This window comes from Mobula birostris, chromosome 5 (genome assembly GCF_030028105.1).
Source record: "Mobula birostris isolate sMobBir1 chromosome 5, sMobBir1.hap1, whole genome shotgun sequence".
Lineage (NCBI taxonomy): Eukaryota > Metazoa > Chordata > Chondrichthyes > Myliobatiformes > Myliobatidae > Mobula > Mobula birostris.
In genome coordinates, this window is record NC_092374.1 from 87,205,404 (window position 1) to 87,224,905 (window position 19,502).

The 19,502-nt window shown below is 46.2% G+C and overlaps 1 protein-coding gene across 1 annotated transcript in view; it reads right to left on the minus strand.

The window, feature by feature from the left end:
- slc12a9 (solute carrier family 12 member 9) overlaps positions 1–19,502 on the minus strand; it is a 108,588-nt gene that overhangs the window by 45,238 nt on the left and 43,848 nt on the right. The window contains exons 2-3 of the mRNA XM_072258343.1: positions 6,640–6,774; positions 221–364 (exon numbers count right to left, since the gene is read on the minus strand). Of these exons, the coding sequence (XP_072114444.1) occupies positions 221–364; positions 6,640–6,774 (279 nt within the window). The remainder of the gene's footprint in view (positions 1–220; positions 365–6,639; positions 6,775–19,502) is intronic.

The window sequence follows — 19,502 nt, forward strand, 5'->3', positions numbered from 1 at the left end:
TGGTGAAGAATGCCAGTCATTGTTCAATGTGGGTGATCACATCAACAGGCAGAGGAAGGCCTAATTTCCAAATCCTGCAAAATGTGGTCACATTCCCTTGTCCTCAGAGGGCAGTGAATCCAGTGAGAATGGGATGAATGGCCACACCAAGAGTGCGGCTTCAATACTCTGTCACACCAAAACAGGCAATTTAGTATTCCCCAAGCCACAAGGGACTCACCTGCATTTGGGAGCTCTCCAAATACATCCAGAATAGCCTCCACCAGTCCCAGAATATAAACCGCACAGGAACAGACATTCGCAAGGAAGAACATCAGCCCTATACTCCCGCCGAACTCTGGGCCCAACGTCCGGCTAATCATAACTGCAGACAAAAGTGTAAAGGAAACCAAGCCAGGTTGTAGAGAGTGGGAGGAGGAGGGGGAGGGCAAAGGAAAGGAATATCGACCACATGCTGGGAGATGGGATAGATTTAAGTTAGCACCCAGGCAGCATGGGCTGCAGGCCCCACTCCCATGCTGAATGGCAAGTGGCTACTGACCCATCTGGCTGTGCTCAAGAGAGTCCAGGCCAAATGGTTGTCATTGTCAACCAGTGGTCCTTGGGGAGTGGAGAAGGGACGTGGAGCCACCTAAAGAGCTCCTGGATTTTCGGACTATAAGACCACATAACCATAAGATATAGGAGCAGAATTAGGCCATTTGGCCCATCGAGTCTGCTCTGCCATTTCATCATGGCTGATCCATTTTCCTCTCAGCCCCAATCTCCTGCTTTCTCCCCGTATCACTTCATGCTCTGACTAATCAAGAGTTTATCAACCTCGGTATACAATACAGCACACAAGTCTTTGGCACATGTAAAAAAAAATTCTGTAAAGCAAAGATGCTTTCAAAAATCATCAAATGAAATGTTTCTAAATATTAAAATACAAGAGCAGTATACAGTAAAAAAAATAAATCAAATCAATATTTATTGTGACCACCCTTTGCCCTTAAAACTGCATCAGTTCTCTCAGGTACACTGTTGTGCAGTTTTATAAGAAAATCAGGTGGTAGGTTGTTCCTAGCACCTTGGAGAACGTGCCATGGTTCTTCTGCAAAATTTGCCTGTCTCACTTGCTTCTGTCTCTTCAGGTAATCCCAGACAGCCTCGATGATGTTCAGATCAGGGCTCCGTGGAGGTCATAACATCTGAATCCATATTTTTAAAAAAATACAGGGTGCCTAAATCTTTTGTACAGTACTGTAGAAGTAGAATTAGGACATCCAGCCCTTCGAGTCTGCTTCACCAATCGACCATGGCCAATTTATGACCCCTCTCAACCCCATTCTCACGTAACCTCTGACGCCCTTACTAATAAGAACCTTTCAAACTTCTGCTTTAAATACACCCAACCATTCTCAGGGATTTGTCTCCAGCACCAAAAGCCTTTCAATTACCAAAATTAAGTCAAGTCAATCAGACCCCAAAGTCTTAACCTGGCGACCTTTGGCCACCATATATTTCATCTGATTCATTTAACTAATTCCTACAAATACATGAATTGCATACGTCATCACACTGCCACGTTATACGTGCGCACCTTGCTTAAAGTAAAGACGAGTTCAACCTACATTTTGGACTCCAGCGTCTTCTTTTGAATTAGTTTAATGTTTTGAAGTTACAAAACAGAACAGGATTATTCTCCTTGGTGTCACGACAATTCTCAGCAGCCTTCAGGGAAGATAACAGACTAGATCTTCACAATAAAAAAAAGGGGCAAAATTAGAGCAAGGATTTCTTTTTATCATTGCCAAATAGAGGACTTTTTTTTAAAAAAAAAGAGGCAGAGATTAAAAAGTTAACAATAAGCTTGGAAGAAGGTAGGGAAAATTTACAAGAATATTACCAGGACTCAGGACCCGAGTATTAGCTAAGAGCTGAATGGATTAGGATTTTATTCCCTGGTGTGTAGGAGAAAGAAGGGAGATTTTATACGATATACAAAATTATGAGGTGAATGCATGTAGGCTTTTTCTCCTCTCAGGTTGAGTGAGACTAGAACAAGAGGTCATAGGTTTGTGGTGAAAGGTAAAATATTCAAGGTGAAACTTCTTCACCCAGAGGGTGATGTAACTTCTATAGATGTGTAGTGGAGAGTGTTTTGAGTGGCTGCATCATGGTCTGGCACGGAAACACCAATTCCTTTGAATGGAAAATCCTACAAAGGGTTGTGTATTCAGCCCAGTGCATCATGGGTAAAGCCCTCCCAACCATTAAGGCCATTGGAAATCAGCATCCATCAACAGAGATCCCCACCACCCAGGCCATGCTCTTTCTCAGTTCTACCATTAGGTCGAAGGTACAAGAGCCTCAGGACTCTCACCACTGGGTTCAAGAACAGTTACTAGCCCACAACCAACAGTCCTTGAACAAAAGGGGATAAGTCTGCTTAACTTCACTTGACCCATCATTGAAATGTTCCTACAACCAATGATCATCTCACTTTAAGGACTCCTAACCTTGTTATCTCATGTTCTCATTATTTATCGCTATTTATTTATATTTGCATTTGCAGAGTTTGCTGTCTTCAGCACTCTGGTTGATCTTTCATTGATCCTGTTATAGTTATTATTCTACAGATGTGCCGAGTGTGCCCACAAGAAAGTGAATCTCTGAGTTGTATGTTGACATCTATGTACACTATGTACATCTATGTATAATAAAAGTTACTTCAAACTTTGAAGTGTGAAACAAGCTGCCAGTGGAAGTGGTAAACACAGGTTCAATTGCAACATTTAAGAGAAGTTTGGATAAGCACATCGATGGGAGGGGTCAAGAGTACTCTGGTCAGGGAGCAGGTAGATGGGACTAGACAGATGACCAGGATGGAATAGACTAGATGGGCTGACGGGCTTGTTTTTGCTCAATGGCTCTAAAAGATGTGGGGAAAGCATTGTTAAAAAAAGTGGTAGGGCTTGGAAGCCCCTGCCAAGGAAGTGCTAGAAGCAGATATGATAGCAATATTAAAGCATTTCGATGTACATGAACAGAGAGGGAATGGACAGATATAGACCATGTGCAGGCAGACAAAATTATTTTAATTTGGCCCCATGGCCATCATGTGCTCCAGGAGAAGTGGTTACTGGCCCATCTGGCTAGGTTCAGGAAGGCCAATGTCCTTTGTCCACTGTTACCAGCTACTGGCCCTTGGCGAGTGGGGTGGGGACATTGAGCCACCTGAAGGACTCCTGGATGTTAACACACACATTCAAAAGGGACAACAGACTTTCAGGAAGGTACTGCAGGATACATGAACACAGGTCGCTCGTGGTGGGGAACACCCCGGCATAGTTATGGGAGAGGAGGTGAGCATTTGCCAAAGTCCATACCACCTACCGGTAGGACAACCCTCATTCTGTACTACGCAAATTTTGCCTCAACTTCTGGCCCCACCCTTTCTAAAAACCTCGGGCAAAGATCTGGAACTTGCCTGAAGGGGCAAGGTGGAAACTAAATCCAAGTTCCGCTGTGCCTTTAGGCAAGTTACAGATCATCACTACTCCAAACAGTGGGGGGGTTCTTCATGTTCCCTTTGTGCATGTGTTTTAATCCTAGGAGGAGCAGTAGCTTCTCTCTGAGATGCAGGAGCATAATTAGGCCATTCAGCCCATTGAGTCTGCTCTGCCATTCCACCATGGCTGACTTATTAACCCTCCCTACAACATTCTCCTGCCTTCTCCCCATAACATCTTTACTATTTAAGAACTCATCAATCTCCATTTTAAGTGTACCCAATGACTTAGCCTCTACAGCCGTCTGTGACAATGAATTCCACAGATTCACCACCCACAAGCTAAGGAACTTCCAGCTCATGTTTGTTCCATAGAGACGTCCTTCTATTCTGAGGGTATGCCCAGGAGCGCTAGACTCTCCCACTGTGAGAAACATCCTATCCACATCTATCCCATGTAGATTTCAATGAGATTCCCCCCCCTCCCCGCAACCCCACCTGCTTCTGCTAAACTCCAGTGGGTACAGCCCCTGAGCAGACTGTTAAGTACAGAGCTCATGGTATTACGTGAGATACTAGCATGGATGGAGGGGGTCTCCTTCTACAAACCCATCAAACTCAAATTTATCAACACCCTCTTCCCAAAAGAGTATCCCCAACTTTTCTGAAATCTTCCCACCCCCAACCTCCTTGGAACCATTGAACCAATGAACCTCCAGGCCTGTAATCCCCCCCCCCCCCACCTTCAAGCCATTCGGTCTGGTGGATGCAATATCTCAGCTATAGTTCAGTGTCAGCTTTATACCCACAGAGCACTGCAACACAGAAAAAGGCCCTTCAGCCCATCTAATCCATGCCAAACTACTATTCTGCCTAGTATCATCAACCTGCAGCAGGGACATATCCCTCCAAACCCCTCCCATCCATGTACTTATCCAAACTTCTCATAAATGTTGAAATCGAACTAGCACCCACCACTTTCACTGGCAGCTCGTTCCACACTTGCACCAGCCTCTGAGCAAAGAACCTCCCCTTAGGTTTCTCTTAAATATTCCACCTTTCACCCTTCACATACAACCTCTAGTTCTAGTCTCAACTAACCTCACTGGAAAAAAGCCTATTGCATTACCCAGATAACCTACCTGCTTATGGAACCCAATCCCAATTCCTTTAGCAACCACCTTCAATGTGCCTCACCTCAAGGTATCTGAATCAGAGCTTCCTTTAGACCAGGGGTTCCCATCTTGGGGTCCATGGGCCCCTTGCCTAATGGTATTGGTCCATAAAATAAAAAAGGTTGGACTTTTCTGCTACTGCTGTCCAATTGAGGAGATGCTGGAGGCAGTGTAGCGTGGTGTCCGTGCTCGATGGGGGTGGCTTCTCCATCAGTGCTGCCCCCCAGTGCTCGACTGGTGGAATTACAGGCTGGGTTGCCAGGAACCATCAATTTGTGGGACTAATTGCTCAGGGTCTTGGACTAAAAATGTCATTTCTTGCGTGACTATGTTTTCTTTTCTCTCTTTCTCGCTATTTTGAATGTGTTTTGCATCTTGGCCCCAGAGGAACGCTGTCTCGTTCTGCTGTATCCATTTATAGTTGAATGATAATTAAACTTGATTTGATTTGAACCTGTGCTTTACACCCACATTAGTCTGTAGGGTCTTGTATTTATCTGAATGTGTAACAGTTCACAAGATAGATTGGTGCATACTATTTTAATTTTACTAGTGTGGAGAAAGCAAGCCCTTCCTGCCATTGAGCACATCTACAAGGAGTGCTGCCACAAGAAAGCAGCATCCATTATCAAGGACCCCCACCATCCAGGCTATCTCCCTTCTCACTCCTGCCATCGGGCAGCAGGTACAGGAGCCTTAGGTCCCATACCACCAGGTTCAGGAACAGAAATCACCCCTCACCCATCAGGCTCCTGAAGCAGTGTGGATAACCTCATTCACCTCAGCACAGAACTGACTTCACAAACTACCGTCTCACTTGCAAGGATTCCACACCTCACATTCTAAATATTATTTATTTTTCCTTTGTTATTATTTGCACAATTTAGTACATAACAGCACCGTCCAGGCCCTTCAGCCCATGCTGTTGTGCCGACTTTTTAACCAACTCCAAGGTCAGCCTAACCCTTCCTTCCTACATAACCCTCCATTTTTCCATCATCCATGTATCTGTCTAAGAGTTTCTTAAATGTCCCCAATGTATCTGCCTCGACCACCACTGCTGGCGGGGTGTTCCACACACTCACCACTGCTGGTAGGGTGTTCCACACACTCATCAAACTACCTCTGGCATTATTTCTAAATAATGTTGATATTGTACTCAGAAATAGAACACAGAGCACCACCGCATGGTACAGGGCCTTCATTCCATGATGTTTTACTGATATACCGCATGATCAATCCAACCCTTCCTTCCTACATAATCCTCTGTATTTCTATTATCTATTTATTTACTGAAGTACAACACAGAATAGGCACTTTTAGCCCTTCAAGCCATGCCGCCCAGCAATCGCTGATTTAACCCAGCCAAACTACAGGACAATTTACAATTACTAATTAACCTACCAACCAGTAGGTTTTTAGACTGTGGGAGGAAACAGGAGCTCCCAGTGGAAACCCACAAGGTCACGGGGCGAACGTACAAAAAATCCTTGCAGGCAGCGGCAGGAATCGAACCTGCAAAGCATTGTGCTAACCACTACGCTGCCACCATGTGCCTATCTAAGAGTTTCTTAAATGCCTCTACCAGCACCCCTAGCAGGGTCTCCCATGCACCTACCATTCTCTGTGAACTTACCCGAGACATCACCAATACACTTTGCTCCGATCAGCTTAAAATTTTGCCCACTTGTATTAGCATTTTCTGCTTTGGGAAAACATCTTTTTTTGCTTTCTTTGTAGCTTTTCATAAATTCTACTAAATTTAAATTCAGTTGTATTTATTTTCCTTCCTGTAAATATCCACAAGAAAATGAATCTCGAAATAGTATATGGTCACACACACACACACACACACTTTGATAACAAATTTACTTTGACTTTGAGAACATTTGGCAGAGTTAACTAGAGTCTCTGGAAGGCCCAGAGTTTTTGAAGACCCTTCCGCGGTGGACGGCTTTGGTAAAAGGATACAGTAAGCTCCGCCACCTTTCACCGCTCCATTGGTGGAGATCGCGCACACCGATAACACTGTCAGGCTAATGATGACGTAGGCCACTACCAGCATCAGCAGCGCTTCAAAGAACCCTGCCTGGCCGATGACGAAGCCTAAAGAGAGGAGAGAAAGAGACAGGCAAAGTCAGCAACAGGCAGGCAAAGATAACAATCTTGCAGAATCGGGTTAAGAGCATTAGACATAGGAGCAGAATTAGGCCATTTGGCCCATCGAGTCTGCTCTGCCATTTCATCATGGCTGATCCATTTTCTTCTCGGCCCCAGTCTCCTGCCTTCTCACCGCATCCCTTCATGCCCTGACTAATCAAGAATCTATCGACCTCTGCCTTAAATATACCCAATGAATTCCACAGATTTACTACTCTCTGCTAAAGAAATTCCTCCTCATCTCCTTTCTGAAAGTCTCTCTATTCTGAGGCTGTGTCCTCTGGTCCTAAACTCTCCTACCACAGGAAACATCCTCTCCACATCCATTCCATTGAGGCCTTTCAACATTCGATAGGTTTCAATGAAGTCACCCCTCATCTTGAATTCCAGTGAGTACAGGCCCAGAGCCATCAAATACCCTTCATAGGATAAGCCTTTCATTCCCAAAAACATTTTTGTGAACTTCCTTTGAACCTTCTCCAACACCAGCACATCCTTTCTTAGATAAGGGGCCCAAAACTGCTCAGAACTCTCCAAGTGAGGCTTCAGAAGTGCCTTATAATGTCTCAGTATTACATCCCACCCCGTCGTGCAGCTGAAACAACACCATTGCTGCATCCATTGGGGCGAGATATCGAGATCTGTGATCAGTGGGGATCGAAGGAGCAGGGGAAAGCTACTGTAGGCTCTCTTGTGCCCACCGTGGACAAGCAGCTGCACAGCAGACAGGTGAGCGATCCTGTGCTGGCCTGGGTGAGGGAATGGCTGAGTGTGGGAGGACGGCCGGAGTGGGCAGCGGTCTCCACCCTGGACCAAGAGACCAAGGCCCTATACTCGCAGTGGGGAACACTGGAGGCCCACGACAGGTTGCTGTTCGGGTGGTGGCAGTTATCCAATGGTGACAGACTCTTGCAGCTGGTGGTCCCCCAGGGGCTCCACGCCACGGTGCTGCGGTCCGTGCACAGGCTGGTGGCGTCCGGCCGTCTTGGAGTTACAAAGACATTGGGCAGGCTGCGTGGACGCTTCTACTGACCTGGGTGCAGGCAGAATGTGAAGCTGTTCGTGCACTGCTGTGACTCTTGCAAGGCCCAGAAAAGACTGGGCCACCAGCCTTGGGTGTCAATGCAGCAGTACATGGTGGGGGCCCCAATATGGGTCTACTGCCCCTCCCGGAAGAAGGGACTATCCCCCAGGCTTGGAAGCCACCAGAAGGGGGCGAGAGAGGTGCTTGACCGCATCTCCAATGTGGTATATCGGGTGCGGTTGCCTGAGCGGCGGAAGGCAGTCGTGCTGCACCGGGACCTGCTGGTACCATGTCAGGTCTTGGCCGCCACTAACCCAGCGAGGCTGCAGGAAGGAAATGACACTGAGTGCCCTGCCTCTTGCCTCACACCAACAGACGGCAGTGTCGATGCCCATCAGAACTTTTGGACCTTGCTATGGACTCTGGGGTTGCCGGGGATGGCTGACCCCTTGGGTGGGGGCAGTGTGACCTTCTGGGTGGGGGGTGTGATCGACAGCCTGCCCCTGCATTTCTAATGACCAGTACTGTTCATTGTTCTTGCGTTAAAATGCTTTGATGGGATTATGGTGGGAAGTTCCAGTTTGTTCATTGTTACATTTTAGCTTGGGTTATACAGTTATTCACTTGTGTATTTGTGGGTCACCCTAACTGTAACCAGGCTGTGTGATGGTTACCTCCCCCATTGGTGTGAGACTGGTGGAGTTCACTCTCTGGGTCACAGTGCCTGGTCTGTTTCTGTCTGTCACCCCTCAACAATGATATGCTAAGCTGAACTACTGGAGTGCCACGTGGGTGGCTATAAATACGGATATTTACTGAGTATAATGGAAACGTATGTAAAGGATAAAAAGTTATTGAATGGTTTATTGTATATATTTATTTTTGAATAAAGTATATTTTGAAATAAAAAAAATAAACACACACATATATACAGTGGCATGCAAAAGTTTGGGCACCCCTGGTCAACATTTCTGTTACTGTGAATAGCCAAGCAAGTAAAAGATAAACTGATTTCCAAAAGGCATAAAGTTACAGATGACACATTTCTTTAATATTTTAAGCAAGATTACTTTTTTTATTTCCATCTTTTACAGTTTCAAAATAACAAAAAAGGAAAAGGGCCCGAAACAAAAGTTTGGGCACCCTGCATGGTCAGTACTCAGTAACACTCCCTTTGGCAAGTATCACAGCTTGTAAACGCTTTCTGTAGCCAGCTAAGAGTCTTTCAATTCTTGTTTGGGGGATTTTCTCCATTCTTCCTTGCAAAAGGCTTCTTGTTCTGTGAGATTCTTGGGCCGTCTTGCATGCACTGCTCTTTTGAGCTCTCTCCACAGATTCTCGATGATATTTAGGTCGGGGGACTGTGAGGGCCATAGCAAACCCTTTACTTTGCGCCTCTTGAGGTAGTCCATTGTGGATTTTGAGGTGTGTTTAGGATCATTATCCTGTTGTAGAAGCCATCCTCTTTTCATCTTCAGCTTTTTTTAATATATACAGACAGTGTGATGTTTGCTTCCAGAATTTGCTGGTATTTAATTGAATTCATTCTTCCCTTTACCAGTGAAATGTTCCCCGTGCTACTGGCTGCAACACAAGCCAAAGCATGATTGATCCAGCTCGTGCTTAATAGTCGGAGAGGTGCTCTTTTCATGAAATTCTGCACCTTTTTTTCTCCAAACATATCTTTGCTCATTGTGGCAAAGAAGTTCTATTTTAACTTCATCAGTCCACAGGACTTGTTTCCGAAATGCATCAGGCTTGTTTAGATGTTCCTTTGCAAACTTCTGACACTGAATTTTGTGGTGAGGACGCAGGAAAGGTTTTCTTCTGATGACTCTTCCATGAAGGTCATATTTGTGCAGGTGTCACTGCACAGTAGAACAGTGCATCACCACTCTAGGGTCTGCTAAATCTTCCTGAAGGTCTTTTGCAGTCAAACGGGGGTTTTGATTTGTCTTTCTAGCAATCCTACAAGCAGTTCTCTCAGAAAGTTTTCTTGGTCTTCCAGACCTCAACTTGACCTCCACTGTTCCTGTTAACTGCTATTTCTTAATTACATTACGAACTGAGGAAACGGCTACCTGAAAACGCTTTGCTATCTTCTTATAGCCTTCTCCTGCTTTGTGAGCATCACTTATTTTAATCTTCAGAGTGCTAGGCAGCTGCTTAGAGGAGCCCATGGCTGCTGATTGTTGAGACAAGGTTTGAGGAGTCAGCGTATTTATAAAGCTTTGAAATTTGCATCACCTGACCTTTCCTAATGATGACTGTGAACAAGCTATAGCCCTAACAAGCTAATTAAGGTCTGAGACCTTGGTAAAAGTTATCTGAGAGCTCAAATCTCTTGGGGTGCCCAAACTTTTGCATGGTGCTCCTTTCCTTTTTTCACTCTAAAATTGTACAAAACAAAAATAATACACTAATCTTGCTTAAAATGTTGAAAAGAATGTTTAATCTTTAACTTTATGACTTTTGGAGATCAGTTCATCTTCTACTCACTTAACTATTTACACTAACAGAAATTTTGACTGGGGTGCCCAAACTTTTGCATGCCACTATATATAAACACATATATACACACAGACATACACATATACACATACAATTGTAATTTTATTATTATGACTGCATTGTACTGCTGCTGCAAAACAATATATTTCACAACATAACCCGGTGATATTAAGCATGATTCTGATTTTTAGACTTCAAAGTACAAAGTGTTCTGTTGAATTTGTACAAAACACTTCAGGTACACCAAAAGTACGTAGCCAATTCTGACTAAAAAAATACATAACCGGTTCTAGTCAGAATACGAGTCACATTTAATACCACCGGCATATGTTGTGAATGTTGTTGTTTTGTAGCAGTATTACATAGTAATAAAAAAATATATAAATTACAATAAGGTTTAAGACCGGCGCTGCTGAGGGTGAGCAACTAATTACTGGTGGTTTCCAAAACAAGGAATGCAGCTAAATACTTTATTAATAATCACTTTTTCCTTGAAAAATACTATGGTAAATGATCAGCACAAAGAATGGAGAGGCAAGCAAAGGCAAGGCTGAGCCGAGGGTCGAAGCCTGCAAGTGTGAGGTGAAGTCAAGGAGCATTCAAAACAGAGTCAGGGCGAGAAGTGTGGAACAAAATCGGAGCAGAGGAGAGGCAGATTCGAGGCCCATCCACCTAACCGCGAGCAAGGTGCGATCGATCTGAGCACCAGGCTGACTTGGAACGGTCGGGTGTGGGCCGAAACATGGTGTCGTCGTCCAGGCCCAGAGTGTATTGATGTCACAAAGCCCGGATCCTAGAGAGAGGAATGACCCGAGGTTCGGACAATGACTGGATGGATTGAAAGGCAGGGTGTCGGGACCAGAGGTGATGGCCTTGCCAGTTCTGTTCGCTGTTCCATGGCGTTTATTCTGCTCCTCGCCGCACAGAGGTGGAGGCTGAGGGCAGCTCTGGCTGTTCCAGGCTTTGTGTCTAAAAACTCACTTTTGTTCTAAATGCCATTTGCTCACTTTAATTGTTTGCACAATTCGTTGTTTTCTTCTTCTCTAGACATTGGGCATTTGTCGGACTTCTTTTCTCATGGGTTCTTTTGGGTTTCTTGTTTTGTGGCTGTCTGTAAGATGATGAATCTCTAGGTTGTATAATGCAAACATACCTTGGTAATAAGTGTACAGGTTTCCCGCGCCATCCGAAGGTAGAGTGTACCTATGAAACGGTTTGTAAGCTGGAATGTCGTAAAGCGAAGAAGCAATTACCATTTATTTATGAGAACAATTTGTGAGTGTTCACAGACCCAAAAATAACTTACCAAATCATGCCAAATAACACATAAAACCTAAAATAACAGTAACATACAGTCAAAACAGGAATGATATGATGACTACACAGCCTATATAAAGTAGAAATACTTTCTGCCCAGTCTGCCCTGACACTTCACCTGATTCAATGGAAGAAGGGCTGGGAGTCTCTTCCTCAATCAATGGGAAGTTAGCAAAAGGCAGCATATTACCACAAATCCAGGTCCTCATCCTCCGATCAGTATCCCTCTCAGGGGCAGAGGCGGGGGCGGGTACCAGCCCAGCCTCCCCTGCTTTTGACCCTACCATTGCCCGTGTTTCTGCAGAGTCCTCTTACTAGGTGTAGGCTCCAGGTCGGGCTCTGGGTCACCTCCACCTCTTGTCCCAGGGGCAACAGGTGGCTCCGATGGAGAATGTTGACAGGCCCCTTCCCCTCCTCCAGTTTCACCCGGAAAACCAGTACTTTTGGCATCTGACTCTCCACCACATAGGGTGTGGCCGCCCAGTGGTCAGCCAACTTGTGCTTCCCAGGTAGCCCCAAATTCCATATAAGGACTCGGTCTTCCAGCAGGAGTTGGGAGAACCTCACCTTTTCATCATACCTCCTCTTATTCCCTTGATTCTGCTTGGCAGCCGCAACCCCAGATAATTCACAAGCCCTTTTCAGCTCTCTTCTCATATCAAACACATACTTCAGATAAATCTTCAAGAGTAGGTCACCCTCATCAGTCCCAGAACAAATGTCAATGGGCCACCTCCCCTCACGCCCAAACATCAAATAATATGGCGAGTACCCAGTAGCTTAATTTCAGGTACAATTGTAACTATGAACCAGATGCCCAATATGTTGACTCTACGCGCTCTTGCTGATCTCCAGGGTCCTGAGCATGTCCAGCAAGGTCCGATTAAACTTCTGGCTGGGGATCACCCTGTGGGTGACAGGGCGTGGTCCTTGACTTCTCAACTCCAAGCATGCCCAGTAACTCGTGGATGAGTCTGCTCTCGAAATCCCATCCCTGATCAGTATGTATCCACCTGGCAAGGCCATAATAAATGAAATACTTCTCCCATAGCACTTTTGCCACCGTAGATGACCTCTGGTCCTTGGTAGGAAAAGCCTGTGCATATCTGGTGTAGTGGTCCGTGATGACTAAGACATTCGCCGTGTTGCTGGCATCGGGTTCTATTGACAGGAAATCCATACACACCAGGTCTGCAAGTGGGATAAGGGAGCTGCCCGCGTAGGCAGCGTCTTCCGCCGTATGCATCGAATGCACGACTTGCGGTATTCTTCGACCTCCGATTTCATCTGGGGCCAGTAAAATCAGTCTCTGAGCAATCCATAGGTCTTTTCCACCTCCAAATGTCCAGAATCATCAGGAGGTGACTTCAACACAATCCTCTGATACTTCTTGGGCAGAACCAGCTGGCAACGCCGGGGTCGGTCTGGGATGATGTGACCCAGGATAAGATCTGGTTCTTCAACTCCAACCAAGGCCATTCTCACAGTAATGGAGGCACTGACGCATGTTTCGTCTTCTCCGCCTGAGCCATGACTCCCTTTTTGACCACTGCCCAAATGGTACCAATGCCCGGGTCATCTCGCTGAGCAGCTACCACTTCCCCAGAACTCAATTCGGCAGCTGATTTGTCTTCAGAGCAGTCAGGTTACAATAAACTTGTGGTATGCCATCATCAGAAGCTCTAAATTGATTCACCACTCGATCCTGCCCCTCTTTTCCCTCTGCCTTCACGGTGATAGCAAATTGACACATGGCCTTCACCCCAGGGGTAGGAACACTCTCCCACTCCACATCCCTGACCAGTCCCTCATGCACCTATCGGGACAAAGCATCAATGTTCCTGCTTCGCAGCCAGGCTGAAATCATAAGCAGACAACGCCATCAACCACCGATGGCCTGTGGCATCCAGTTTCGCCGAGCTCAGGGTATAAGTTAGGGGGTTGTTGTCTGACCTCACCTCAAACTTGGCCCCATAGAGGTAGTCACTCAGCTTATCCACCACCGCCCATTTCAACACTAGAAATTCCAACTTGTACATGGGATAGTTTCTCTCAGAGGGCAACAGACTCCGGCTGACAAACACAACAGCCCTCAACCCAGAGACCTGATCCTGACACAGGATGCCCCTAAGCCCTCACAGTTGGCATCTGTGTGCAGAACATACAGCAAGCAGGGGTCCACAAAAGCCAGCACCGGTGCCTGGGTCAGCAGCTCCTTCAGCGACTGAAAGGCCTTCTCACAGTTTACGTCCCATCTCGGTCCAAAGGGCTCCAATGGGCTACGATACCTCCACCCTCCTGTCCACCTCCCCCTCCTTTCTTCCCCAAGGAAGGGTAACTGCACAGAAGCTGATTCAACAGGTGACTCACTTACGCGTAGCCTTTCACGAACCTCCAATAGTAACCACAGAACCCGAGGAACGAGCGCAGGGCACTCACAGTCTGGGGTCTTGGTCAAGTGGTAACCGCCTCTATCTTAGCCGGATCTGTAGCTACTCCATCCCATGAGACTATGTGCCCAATATAGCTAACAGACATTTGGCAGAACTGGCACTTACCAGGGAAAGTTTTAAACCTTCAGCTTTCAGGCAGCCCAGCACTTCAGCAGCCTCGTTTCATGTTCTTCCAAGGTGGATCCAAACACTATGAGGCCATCCAGATATACCAATACCTCAAGCAAGTTCATATCCCCCACTGTCTTCTCCATGACCCGCTGGAAGGTTGCAGGAGCTCCCAAGCTGGGGCATCCCTTCAAACTGGAGAAATCCCAGGGGACATATAAATGCCGTCTTCTCTTTATCAGCCTCACTCATCGGGAACTGGTAATATTCACTCCTCAAGTCCAGCACACTGAACCACTTTGCACCACTCAGGCAGGCCAGCACGTCTTCAATCCTCGGGACAGTACACTGGTCAGGGATGGTGTGCCTGTTCAGAGTCCTAAATACACCCATACCTTCCCATTCTTCTTTCGGGCCGCCACTATTGGGGATGCATAGGGGCTTGGGGACTCGGTGATGATCCCAGCCTCCTTCAGCTTTCACAAGTGCTGCCGAACATCCTCCACTTCTGCAGGGGCCAGTCACAGCAACCCTTCTCTGAACAGAGTATCCGAGGTCACCCAGATAGGTGTGACGAGTGCTCTTGGAACAACCCACATCAAACTCAGCAGTGGAAAAGACACCTTCCAGTTTCAACATCTTCTCTACCAAACTCCTCTTCCAACCCGCAGGAACCGGGGAGTCCCCGAAGTAGAACGACTCATCGATCAACCTTTCCCTTCTTCCAATAGTTTCTCCCCGGCTTGTCTCACAGGGGCACTAGGCACTACCATCACCGGGAACAAATGTGCCAGGGGCATCCCCCGATTGAAGGTGACCCCCCTCTTCGTAGTGTTCCTGACGATCACTGCCATCTTGCTCGCCTGTACAACCAAGTTCTTCTGCAAATCGGGCCTCACCAATACCCCAGCAGGAAATCCCAACTTCCCCTCATGGTCTCCCGGAGCGTCCACTAAGAGAGCCTCAGGCACTCTGGAAAATTTGTGTATTCCCATGACTCTCGCTACTTCCTTGGGCCGTACTACCACTGGCTTCAACTGGGTGAACCACACAGTCCCTTGTCTAAATTCAGTATCCAGCCTAATGCAGCCACACATGTCCTCAAAAGCAGCTTGAAACACCGGGTGCATGGACAATGTCCCCAGAAAACTCTTACTAGCCTTCTCCTTGCAGACCCCCATGAGCCTCCTCACAAGAGGGGTGTTAGTCTCCACCAGAATTGAAACGCCACCCTTCTCAACAGGGTCCAGACAAACCAGCACTAAAGTATCAAGGACCTCAGACACTCCCACATCAGCCTCCGAGAACTCCAACTTCACTGACAAATAACCATCACATGAATAATCACTAGCACTGAAACCCCAGATCTCCAGTGCCCTGAATGGTGTCAAGGGTAAATGCTTCAGATACCGGTTGTAAAATGAACAGTACAACGTGACCTGCGACCTGGTGTCCAGTATGGCTTTAGCATAAATACCCTCTATCCGTAGCGACACACTGGAGCATGGTCCCCCTAAGCCTTCAGGAGTTGGGCCTTTTGCTTTCAAGGATTCCTTGGTACATTGCTGGGAATGTGTTCCCCCAGAGACACCAGGCCTTTCTGTCACTGGGTCTCCTTTAAGTTTTCCCAATGACTCTCTCTGCTTTAGGTACCCAGGGGCTCACTCTCCTTCTGGTGTGATACCTGCTGCCAGCAGCCCTGCACACTGTCTGTCCCTTTAGGGGATCCACCCTCCGATCAGCTTCATTATATGGGGGGGGGGGATTCACACCCACTGAAAACAGTCAAACTATCCCCGTTCTCAACTCTGCTGCAATCTCCACTACCGCTCCCTGGGGCAGGCTATCTGTGGTCACTTCACTGCAGGGGACCACTACCGAGGACTGTACCCTGCTGACGGAGGCCACCCACGCCTCCGACACATTCTCCTCTTCTTGTACTTCTCTGATCAGCTCAACAAACGAGGGAGGGGGACGTGTCTTACAAGACCGTGGGAGACCCCAAGCAATCAGGTCATGGGACTGGGCGCCCCTGGCTATCTGGTCCAAAAGAGCCCATGCTCATGAAACAGTCTTTTGCGCAAGGTTGGAGCTCACTGATAAGGCCATTCGTCCACCACCGACCTCCTCCAATCGTCACTGACCTTCGGACCCCCGATCTAAGTCCACTCCGTCTGGTGGTCTACCAACTCTCTCCATCCGCCTCTTCTCTCATCTCTCCCCGGCAAAAGACCGCGAAATCCCTCTCCCAGATGCACAAGAACATCCTGCTCATTGGCTAACATGCGCCATTATCTCTTGTCATCACCCAAACATTGCTGCTACAGAGAAACCATTAGCTCAACAGTGGAACGTTACAGAAAGGCCATTACATTAGCAGTGAAACCTTACAGTGTGCTACAAATAAATAAAATTAAATTACATAAGTAGTGCAAAAAGAGGGAAAAATGTGGCCATACTATTAGGTACCTCCTGTACCTAATAAAGTGGCCACTGAGTGTATGTTCATGGTCTTCTGCTGCTGTAGCCCATCCACCTAAAGGTTCGATGTGCTGTGCATTCAGAGATGCTCTTCTGCACACCACTGTTGTAGCCTGTGGTTATTTGAGTTATAGTCACTTTCCTGTCAGCTTGAACCAGTCTGTCCATTCTCTTCTGACTTCTCTCATTAACAAGTCATTTTTGCCCACAGAACTGCTGCTCACTGGTTTTTTTTTGGTTTGTGTTTTTTTTTTGCACCGTTCTCTGTAAACTAAAGAATGTTGTGCATGAAAATCCCAGGAGATCAGCAGTTTCTGAGTTACTCAAACCACCCCATCTGGCACCAAAATGGTCAAAGCCACTTGGATCACATTTCTTCCCCATTTTGATATTTGGTCTGAACAACAACTGAACCTCTTGACCATGACTGCATGCTTTTATGCACTGAGTTGCTGCCACATGATTGGCTGATTAACAAGCAGGTGTACCTAATCAAGTGGCCATTGAGTGTAGCCACAGTAATTTTCCACCCTAGACAACTGCACTGAATACCTCCCCCTCCCCCCTATTCCAGATACCAAGACAGAGAGTGCTGAAATACTGGGTACCAGGGGCAGTGGCATGCAAGTCTAAACGATGATAACCGTGGACAGGTGGCCAAAGCAATAATGAGAACCTGCAAGAATTTGAAAGCACATTGGGGAAAAAAAGGAGTCAACTTTAGTCTATATAATAAACTGAAATCAAAACAATTCCTGGAAAGTTTTAAGAAATGTATTTTAAAAAGTTTCATAAGACAGCAGTAACTTCAGAGACAAACAATTGTTGAAGGAGTTTGCTTGACAAATTGACAAGTCAGAAGTTGTCAATTCTGACTGAGAGGAAGTGGCCATGGCCATGGTCAAGATGAGTTGGCTTGAGTGGCTCACAACCAAACATTCCACCCTGATGAGTTTTGAGGAGAGTGAAACAGCCAGCACAGGTGATGATAGGGTATTAATCTCAGTTGTTGCAACTAATTATAATTAATAAAAATATACTGTTAGTGGGCAAACTCATTGTCTAGTGTTGTACTGCATTTAGGACTGAATAATGTGGCACAATACAGGTTCTTTGGCTCTTTAACCGACTCTAATATCAATTCAACCCTTCCCTCTCACTCCTCCATTTTTCTGTCATCCACATGCCCATCTAAGAGTCTCTTAAATGTCCTTAACGTATTTGCCTCTACCATCACCCCGGCAATGCATTTGACACACCCACCATTCTTAAAATAAACTCTCTGATGTCTCCCCACCCCCATATATTCCTCCAATCAACTTAAAAATCATGCCCCCACATATTAGCTACTTCCACCCTAGGAAAAGGTCTCTGACCATCCAATCTATTTGTCTTTTACACCTCCAGCAAATCATCTTTCATTCTCATTCACTCCAAAGAGAAAAGCCCCATCTTGCTCACACTATAAGACATGTTCTCCCATCCAGGCATCATCCTGGTAAAGCTTCTCTGCACTCTCCCCAAAGCATCCATGTCCTTCCTATCTGGTTCTACGTGGCAACCAGAACTAAACGTGTTTAATTTGGTTTAATTGGCAATAACCCTGACATTGGAGTAATTGTTATTCCAAGAAACTGGAGTTTTACTGCTCTTTCAATGGGGGTCTTGTATGTTCATCTGGGGTTCCCAACCTTTTTCATGCCATGGACCAACACCATTAAGCAAGGGGTCTGTGGACCCCAGCTTGGGAACCCCTGACCTACAGGAAGATTAGGTTCACTTAATATAATTGTTGTTACTGATTACTGGACTCTGAAGCCTCACACTCGTTCCTCAAACACACTTTATTTTCTCGTGCACATGGAGAAAAGTGTGGTCCCTGTCACCAATCATTCTGAATTTTGAACAAAGAGATGCACTTTTGATACACAATTGACTAGTTGTATATAGATATTGAAAGAGTTTGAAATCAACAAGGACAAGGGCAGAAGGTGAGCAGGTGTTCAGTGCCATGTGCCTGCAATTGGCCAGACTCCCCCTTGCTCACCACTGCTATAGTCTTGGGTCTTAGGTAAGATTTGGTCAGCACAGTTTCTGGATTGGACTCTGCAGTTCATGTTATGCGTGTTTCCGGTAACTCCATTTTTATTGCTATTTTGTGCAATTTTAATCAGGGAGGACTGGCTCTACAGACCACAGTCAACAAATGACACAGTACCAAATTTAACGGAACTGAACATTCCTTGACCTTTTCAAGGACCCTGCAGTCTAGTGTTTAATATTCTGTGTGCTAGTCACTCATTTTTTTGCCGTTTGCACATGGGGGGTGGGGCTGGTTTGATGTTTTTCTCCGAACAGGCTCCATGTTTCCTTGCTTTGCCACTGTCTGTATGAGGATCAGTCTCAGAGTTGTATGTTGCATACATACTTTAATCATAAATGTACTTATTTCCAATGGCCACACTTGAAAGCACTGGGTCAAGATGTGAAAGTAATCTTCCTTCAGTTGACAAAAGTTGATTCCCTGCAAACTCTGTCCACTAACTACCTGGCCATGATCGCCCACAGCTATTACTGAGACATTTTCCAGTGGTGTTTCTATGGCAATCATGGGTTTGAACTGCACTTTGGGTCTTCAACCCTCACCTTGATGGTGGATGTCCACGGGGGGTGGGGGGAGGAGAGAGGGCGGGGAGGGAAGGGCTAGAAGCAGATACTCAATATTTAGATGAGCATTTAAAGTCTAGAAGTCTAGTCATCAATGCAATGAGGCCTAGCGT